The 9,540-nt window shown below is 44.2% G+C and overlaps 1 protein-coding gene across 7 annotated transcripts in view; it reads left to right on the forward strand.

Annotated features, from left to right (window-relative positions):
• HDX (highly divergent homeobox) overlaps positions 1-6,311 on the forward strand; it is a 45,587-nt gene extending 39,276 nt beyond the window's left edge. For all 7 annotated transcript variants that reach the window (XM_051786118.1, XM_051786164.1, XM_051786159.1 and 4 more), the window contains one exon: positions 172-6,311. In XM_051786118.1, coding sequence (XP_051642078.1) covers positions 172-297 — 126 coding nt within the window. In that variant the 3' untranslated portion in view covers positions 298-6,311. The remainder of the gene's footprint in view (positions 1-171) is intronic.
• Positions 6,312-9,540: the final 3,229 nt, after the last annotated feature.

Here is a 9,540-nt window from a genome sequence, read left to right on the forward strand (position 1 = left end):
AAGGTGTTTGTCATTCTGTGTTCTGTCACTCCCTTGAGTTTATTCCACAGCTCAAATTATGACTGAAAAACCCAATGAAGTTTTTCGCTCTTTATTTAAAAGATATTTGAATTTTGACATATAAAAAAAAAATACACCTAATACTGTGTTGTCATGGTCTTTCCCTTCCAGGCACTGCTTTCAGACTTACCTCCTGAACTAGAAGAAATGGATTTCAACCACACCTCCCCAGAGCCTGATGATACCTCATTCAGCTTGTCCTCTTTGTCAGAGAAAAATGCCTCAGACAGTTTGTGATTTATTTTTTTTAACTGACAAACCAGAACCCCTCTGGGACATGCAGGTTTCAGGAGAAGGGCAGTTTGCTCTCCAGTGTTTCCTCAGCCCAAAAAAAGCAAGTCCAAGGTGAAGGAGCCTGTCCTGAAGGATGGCTGGGGCACAGCCCAGCTGCAGTTTGCACTGGCAAGGAATTTGCAATGGTGGTTTTGCTAAAGGAAAGAACTGGGTGAGAAAAGGTTTCACTTGTAGCAGTTTGGCCTTGGCTGGGAGAACTCCTGACTCTCCAGAGTAACTCTGGCTCTGTAGCAAAGTCTTTCTGAGCAGGGATTTCTGAGTGGAAAGCAAATCCTTCAGCCTCACGTGCTCACCAGGCCTGTTTATTATATTTTTCCCCATTTTTACTCAGGTAGGTGGACTAAAAATTGGGGTTCCAAATAAAACAACGGGCTTTCTCTGAGTTGTGCTTGAACCCTTTGGAAAACCTGAAATTAAACTAAAGCGTTTTTCGTTCTCTGACTTGAGATTGTTGAATCTTCCATTTTCTGACCAAAATAGCTGAAAAAACCTTGAAAGGCTAACTCAGAAAATTGAATTATCACCAATAAATTATTAATGTGAAGAAGCAGTGCTAAGTGTTGGAAGAAATGAGATGGAAATGGGAGCCCTGATACCTGCAGGGCATGACTTCCTGATACAGTAGCAATGGGATTGGATGTTTACATTCTTTAGGGTTTTATGATTGTAGTCACAGTTTTGATTTGTCAAAGCCTGAATGCTGAAGTTCTGCTTGTTATTTTAAGTATGAGTTGTGTATTTTTCCACAAACTTTGCTCCATTTTACCAAGCCAGTCAGAATTCCAGAGCTGTCTTTGCATCCTGAAAGGTTTTCCAGCGTTTGGAACTCCAGGATGATCCTGGGTGATGCTGTAGCTGCCTGCCCATGGCATTGATGCTCTAAATGGAATCTGAATCCCTCAGCAAGAATTTTTCACACAATCAGGTGAAAAAACTGATCTTTCTATTTTATGCCAAATAACAATTGACTCTGGGGAATCCTTATTCATCCAGGACAGCGAGTAATCCCCTTAATTTCAGTGGGAGGTCCAAGGTGTAGCTCAGAGAATCCAGAGTGTTGGGGAAATAACTCCTTCCCCCCCCCACCCCAGTACTGCTGTTAACTCAGATTTTAGGGTTTTCTCAGTCTGATCTGTTCTTCCCTAATCACTTTTACAACTCTTTTTGTTTAGTGCCAGTAGTGAGCTCTGTCCTTTCAGGTTTTTTCTGTCTCTCTTGTCGTTGGGCATGAGGAGCTTTTAGCAATACTGTTAAACACCAGCTGCATGAAGGGTAGGGACAGTTTTAAAAGGTGTTTTAAAAACCAAGTTGCACAGTTCTGACCAGTGTATGATTCTGTTAGTTCCCAACAGATCTCTGACCACATACTCTGCAGAGCAACCCCAGAATTCCAAACTGCTGGGCCTGGATGTGAGTGGAGTCATTAAAACTGGGAGTGGGATCCCAGGAGAGAGGGATCACACACCTCCTGTGTGACCAGGAGGTGAGGGGTGGAATGTCCCATCCTGGCTGGCAGACACGTCCTTGTGGCCTCACCCCAGGTGGAGCAGAGTTTGCCACACTGTGCAAGTGCCCCCAGTCTAAAATGAAGGTTTGTGAGCAGAGATCACAATGCTGTCCTTCCCGTGGAAGACACAGCTCAGCTGGAATTCTGCTGGCTCTGAAAAGCTGATTTATAAAGGGTTTTCTATCCCAGGCTGACAATGGTTTCTATTGCTGTCCTCTCCAGACAGGAAATCAGGGCCCCTGACAACTAAGCCTCTTGTTTTCTGTGTTCTAGTACTGTCATTTGCCACTGTTTGGACCCTGTTTTCCTGCTGCTTCTCTGAAATTCCCATGACAAAAGGCAGGATACTCTTAATGGGAGTTCTTGATTTCATGGTCAATTAAGTCATCCACCTTTCTGCAAGAAAAGCTCCCACTGATGATTCCTATTTTGCTGTCTTGTTTCTATTCCATCTCCAAACAAATGGAAGGAATGAATTTTGAATGAACTGCTGCAATTATGTCAGTCCCCTTGCTCTAGGAAGCTGGACTCCTCTTGGATGTTCAGCTGAAAGGAGCTGCAGTCAACACCCACCCATCCCTGAGGGAATGTTGTTCTTTGGCCCTTTCTCCTGTAGGGAGACACCAAAAACCCAGTGAGGCAGTGGTGCTTCCACAGCTGAGACACCTGACAACTTCACAGGATATCAGGAAGGAAGAGTGTGAATTATATCCCTAATAACAGAATGCTGTGGAGGAAGATACTGTACAGCTCTTTGGCTGGTTTTTTTTTCACTGTTAGTGCATATTTCCAAATTTTTAATGACATTTAAATTGCCATTAGTGGTATTTTAAGTGTTGATGGAAAGCAGTGGGGTGGCTCTGTGGGCCCTTGGCCTGGCAGGATTTGGGGTCTGTAGGACGATAATGAGAGCCCACATTAAGGGCTAATTTATCATTCCATAGACTTTCCATAACAAATAAAGCTTTTTAGGGTGACAGAAATCAGCCTCATTTCCATGTCAATGATTTGACTAATTTGAGTAACCTCTCCAGCAGAAGGGCCACTTGTGGATGTTTCACCACCCTGTGAAATCTCTCATTTCTTTGTCCATGAACAGTGACTTCCCTGGTGTTTTTATCCCTGGTGCATCCATGGGAACATCAGTGCTGACGTGTGTGTGTCTGGAGCAGCCCAGGTGGGCAGAGGCAGCTCAGAACAGAGCTGAGCAGAGACAGGCCGGGCTCTCCTCGGGGAGCAGAGCCTTTGATGTGACAAGTTGGCTCGTGGTTCAAAACCTGTTTCCTGCAGCTCTGCCTCCTTCTCTTTCCCTGCTGCTGTCACATCTAGAGTCTGACAGGAGTGAGTAATAGCAACTAACAGGTAAATTTGGGGCAGATTTAAGGTACCCAAGCAGATGTACATACAAGTGTCAGTTCTCTGCTGTGCTCGGTCCTCAAGCTTTAATCTTTCCCAGGATTTCTTTTCACTAAGGCAATAAAAAGTCTGAGATAAGAAGCAGATCCTTGGCTTTGCAGCCCTTTGAGTGAGGGAAGGAATGTACTGGTTCTGTCTTCACCTTAAACTGGGAAGAGCTTTACCAAGTTCATTCTGCAGACAGAGACAGCTGTGTCTGCTGTGCTCATCCAGGTGAACAGAACAAATCCACACCACCATGGGTATCCTGACTGTGGAAATGGGAATTACTGCAATTTTGACAAAAGGATCCACTTTCCCACTTGGGATCTCTTGCCCTACTGTATTCCTGACATTGAGAACAAACTCCTGCACAGCACTGACCTTCCCTCAGTGCTCCAGGCAGAGCCAGCTGTCGGTCTCAGGGTCCTTGGAGTGTAAGGAAGGATAACAATGTGGAAGGACAATAATATGGAAGGAAGGACAATAATATGGAAGGAAGGACAATAATATACATTAAGGGAATAGCACAGCATACCTGAAACAGGAAGAATCCGTACCTTGTTCCAACCCAAAGCTTGCTGTCCTCCGTCCAGCCCCTGCCCCACTCCCCCAGGCTGCTCTGAAGGACTGGCAGCACTGGCAGGGCCAAATCCTGCCTTTTCTGTCCCAAATCATCACAAGTGAGTGAGTTGTTTGGTTGTGAGGTCCCTGAGCAAAGCTAGGGGCTGGTCAGTGAGAAAACTCCGTCTGGTTCCCACAGAAAACAAGCTGGTTTGTGGTGGATGATTTCCCTACTCCAGTAAATTTTTGCCCATTGGCCAAATGGGAAATCTGAAAAAAAAAGGATAAGCAATGCTACAAAGTTAGTGTTTTCCATGGCACAGTAGGGTTTTGGTCTGAATATTCATTTCTCTGAAAAGCAGCAGCTGCTTTGGTCAGAAGACAGGTGGGACAGAACCTTGGGCTTGTGGTGGTGGTTCTTTTTCAACAAATGAGCAAACCCTCTTGGATAAAAGAGGTGCTTAAGAATGTTCCTGTAAGGAAAACAGGGCTGTGCTTTGGTTCTGGGAACATTTTCCTTTGTTACTGAAGGAAGTCAGTAATTCTTTTCCAGCTCTGTATTACATTTTACACACACTACCTCTGACACCACCCTTGAACCCACACAGAAAATGTGAACTTAAGCTTTTTTTTTTTAACCTTTTCTAGGCAATAAATTATTTCCAACATGCATCCTTCGGTTCTCTGCTTGGTTTTAGTTGAGTGTGAGACATTCACTTGGTTTATTCTAGTGCTGTTTTTCTGTATTTGTCTTAAACACAATCTATGGACAAGAAAATACCGAAGGTGGGATATTAGGGAGAAAAGATCAGCAGATGTTAAGCAAGTGTTCAGCAAAAATGAATCAGTAGCAGGCTAAATGTAGATTTAGACCATGTTTGTAGTTAAGTTTCATCTTAAGAGTCCTTTTGATCTTCCCCCTCACATTTATCTCCCAGAAATAGTAGGGGGAGGTTGTCAGGATGGACGAGGGATGGGAGGGGATGAGGCACGAGGAGGTAGAAATGAAGGGCCTGGGGTTTAGGCAAGAAAGTTGAAGTAAACTAGAAAATTTAAACTAAAGCTTCTGCTTTAGCTGCAAATTCTGTGAATTACAGCTCCAAAAGTCATGGGCAAATCCACTGAGTTGTGTTGGGGGAAAATTGTCTTCTCCAATGGGAATTTTATGATTTCTGTGGTTATTTCTGGAATTACTAAGTGTATGTGGATACACTGATGCAGATTTATCATGTGCACAGATATACTGAATTTGATCATATTAACGTCTACAAAGGTATTTTAACTTGAAATATTAATGTGATTCTTCTAAAATATATTTGATTTGCTCTTATTTTTGTCTTACTATGTATGGATGACATAGTTCTGAAAAATTAGTCAAATACATCCATGAAAATATGGTTTGTTGTTCATCTCCTTTAAAATCAGTAACTTTTAGGCTTGGAAATTTATGAAAATGCCCATAATAATGACATTTATAAGTGAACTTGGCAAATAAACAAACTGCTGTATTTATGAAGAGATAATGAATCTTCTGCCATGACAATTCCTGCTTTATTTTCACTGTAGGTATCAGTTTGATTTTTTTTAAAAAACAACTATTCTGAAAGTTTAAATATTATTATAAAACTTGGATGTTTTCCTTAGACTACAAAACAATTGATGATTTTAAAACTTCTATCATTTCTTTCTGGGCCAATCCCTTAAGCTTTGTGTATTCCTGAGTTTCTCTGTGAAAATCTCTATTTATATTGCATTTTTATGATTTGTATCAGTATGTGTAGCAAAGAAACTACTACAAACCTTCAACTGAAGTACCTCCACTATGGTCCAGGACACCAGATCTGGGTGTTTGAGTGCTGGATGCCCAGAGAAAGGGTCCAGATGTTTGTATTGCTTTGGGTTCTGTGTAAATAAGGGTATTTATAATCTTGGATTCCCAGAGTCACCATGAGAAATGCTTCTTTCCTGCTTTAGGAGCCTGCTCAGCTATTTTTATATAAAAACGTTGGTCTTCGCCTTAATTTTTTTTGGTGAAAAGTTGTGCCATAGATATTTTAACTTATCCACAGATACTTTACAGAGTTTGCTTTGACTTCTCTTTACTTAATTATTGTTTTCCTCCGATTGTTTGAATTTGTTTCCTCCTCCAAATGCATCTCAAGGTTGGTTTGCTTTCTTAATTTTATTTTTGGGGGTTTTTTTCAAGTTTTGGAGGATCCTTTCATCTGCATGCTTTGGTAGGTCGAGTTTTTCCTCTGTAGTTTATTGTTTATAGTTTAGACAAACCTTTTCTTGAACAAAAAGCCTGAAGTAATGCTTGTACAAATGTATTTAGGGTGGCCCAGATGGTCAGAGAAAAGGGCTATTTAGCGTTGGCAAATTTGTCTACCAGACTCAAGGATATTTTTCTACGTCTGTCAAGTTTGGGACTATGGAGAAATGAAATAAAGGTGAACTAACTCCTTTTCCTATATGAACTTCTCTGTTTCTGTTGTTTTTGTGGCCTTGGAAATGTTCAGTTCTGTTCAGAGCAGCAACAATGAAATCCCCATCGGGGCTCGGGGCCGTCACGTTCCACTTCCCCAATTCTGTAGTTTCCACCAGATAAATTAATTAGTTATTTATGAAGAGGGGTTTCAAGATTATAAACAGAATTTTGTGCAGACCTTGGAGCCCTCTGTTCTGCGAACACTGAAATGTTCTCCCTTCCCATGGCAGGAATTTGTGTCTAATGAAGTCAATGCACCCCCAGCACTGAGAGCTCAGGTGAACCATTAATGCTGAAGGGATTTGAGCTGTTGGGGTTTTTTTTAAAGCTGTTTTAAAGCTAAATATGGGCTCTCTATGCTGCTGTAACCGTGAGACCATTTCTTATCAGCACCTTGAATATCTGCAGAGCTCAGTCCCGTGACCTCTGCCCTCAGCCACGATCCCTGGGCTTTGACACAAGGATGGAAACTGGGAAAAATTGTGAGCGCTGATGGCTCTTGGCTTTTGGAGCACTTTGGTGCTGAAAATAAGAGCCCAGGTGTCCTGGAGAGCTCCCAGCCGAGGGATGGGATTCAAACTTCATTTGGAACCAGGAATAGTGAAAAAGAGCTGCAGGAGACCCCCGTGAAAGGGCCTTGGTGCCTGGGTGATGCCCGTGCACAGGCACATCCCGGGATGGTGTCGGGCAGGGGCACACGAGCCATTCCCTGGTTTTCCAGGCTGCCTTTATTGGCAGAGGCTGGCAGAGGGCAGTGTGGCCGCATCCATCGGGATCCCACCGGCACAGGCTCCCTGGATCTGCGGGAGATCTCCCTCACACTGCGGGTTTGCACCGACCGGAGCAATAAAACTCCCGATGCTCTGGAATCCCCCCCAGCCCGGAGCTCCGACCCCATCCCGCTCCTGGATTACGGCTGCAGGGAGGGAGCCCGGAAAAACAGGAAGAAACAGATGCCTGGAGAGGAATTAAAGCAGTCTGACCCCAAAGATTTGTTATCCACAGATAACGCCCCCGTGCCCCCCAACCGGGATGTTTTTTTTGGGAAGCCCACCCCGAGCGGGGCGGTGGCTGCAGCTCCATTGCCACCTGGTGGCAAAAAAACCCCAGGGATTGGGGAAAAACGCCTTGTAAACTGTCCCCACGCTTCGTGTTTCGGAACGAGTGGCTCTTTTTAATCTCAATGGAAAATAACCGTAATATTAAAATAGATCTGGCATTTAGTGACGAGGGAGACTGGATGTGCAGCCGTAAGCTGGGAGCGTATTCCAAGTGAGGTTTCCCACGGGGATTTAGGTCTGGGGGCACCAAAGCTGCTCCATGAGATGAGGGGACGTATGACAAGCAGGGACAGCCGGGATGGCCACTCCATCTCCGTGGTCCTGGTGCAGGGGCTGAGGGAAAGGGCCATGGAGGGAAAATGAAACAGAAAAAAAAAAAAAAGGTGTTTTCCGGTTATTTATTTGTCCGTGTTATTTTGGTGGGGAAGGAAGGCAGAGGAAAGGGCAGGAAATTTGAAAATTTTCCGACTTTATCTACTGTATTATCTTGCTTTTTGGTTATTTCTCACTGGAAATCTGGAACAATCTTGGACTAGGTAGAATTTTTCGCTAGAAAAAGCTCATTTTATTTATTTATTTATTTATTGAAAGAAAAATTCTCCCCAGCCTCAATCTTCTTTTGACAGTCTCTTCCTATTTTCTGTGAACTTTTCAATTAATGATCTGTTACCTCCCTCTTGGGAAGGTTTTGGGCACAGGAGACCCCTCCCTGTGGTGAAGGGCAGAGGGAAGGATCGTGTCCCAGTGTCTCCTGGTGTGAAATCCTTCCCCAGCAGCACCTTTTCTCCCTCTGGCTGGTTTCCAGCTGCTTCCAGGGCTCCCTCCTGGGAAGGACAGAGGGGTGGGAGCAAGGCCAGTGGGGGAAAAGGTAGTGGAGGCTCAGAGGAAAGGGAATTTCGATTGAATAAAGGAAAGGAAGGAGACATGGAGCAAAGTGGAAAGATGAGCAAGGTGGTGAGAGGAGGTGGAGATCAAGGGAGGGGGGAGAAGAGCAAAACCCTCATGGAAGTGCTTGGAACAGAGGGGAGTTGGAAGTGAATGACAAAGAGGTACAACCCCCTCAGGGATGGAGGGAAACAGTACCAGGAGAGCAGGAGGGCCCATTTTGGGAAGGTCAAGTCCTTGGAATGGCACCTGGGAGCAGACACTCACCTGAGGAAGGTTTATTAGCATGGGTTTAATGTTCTGTTAACAATTCCCCTCTGGAACAGTTGCCAACCCATTGCAACCAAAGCCCCTCAGACCTTGACTCCAATAATAGTAAGTAGATACCTCACTGTGATCCGAACTATAAACAGATTTTATGAATTCTGCCAGAAATTTAATATTGAATTATTTCTTCATGCCCACATGTCTTTCCTGGTTTGCTTAATTCTGCCAAATATTTAGCTCAGCCATCTCTTCTCTCAGCAACCCACACTCTCCTGGCTACATCAGCCCATTTTTGGACTATTATTTAAAATTTCAGTATTTTCACAGAGCCTGGCCAAAGAACCAAAGCTGTTCTGAGAGGAATGAAACAACTGAAGGTGTTCAGCTCTGGTTTGGGGATCAGGTTGTTCACTCCTTATGTGACACCTGGACAGCCAAGCAGAGGGTTTGACCCAACCCAGTGATGCTGGCACAGACTCCCTGGTTTAGCCCTTTTTTGGGGAAGAATTCCCCTGTAATGTGCCTTTCACCTCCCTACTGAGCTCAGGGCCACGGGAAAAGGATGGACACATTTTTGCATGTTCAGGAATACATGATTTCCTAAGTTTCCTTTCTTTAAAATATTAATTTATCTATTTTTTCTCATATAAACCTTGAGTTCTTGTCTGAAAATGCCATTTATTGCTGCCATTGGGGGCTGTGAGTTCACTCAACACCTGCCATGGCCTGTGTCCTCATTCCTCTTCAAGAACCAGGATACACACAATGATTTCTCCCGGAGCGACGGGTAGAAAATATTGAGGAAATAAGCTTTGCTCAGAAATCAGCTGAAAACCACCCCAATGTTGTGCAAACATTCCCAGTGAAGAGTCACATCACCTTTGTATGTTGTGGTTCATGTTGGTCCCCCCTTTTAAACCAGCTTTCAGCTGAAGGAGCCGAGGTGACACCTCAGACCGTCCTCTGCCTGCTCCGTGTCCTGGTGTGTCCTCCACGTTCCCCCCCGTGCCCCCAGCCCG

This window comes from Manacus candei, unplaced genomic scaffold (genome assembly GCF_025592945.1).
Source record: "Manacus candei isolate 608988 ecotype Guabito, Panama unplaced genomic scaffold, ASM2559294v1 h1tg000003l, whole genome shotgun sequence".
In the NCBI taxonomy this organism is placed as follows: Eukaryota; Metazoa; Chordata; class Aves; order Passeriformes; family Pipridae; genus Manacus; species Manacus candei.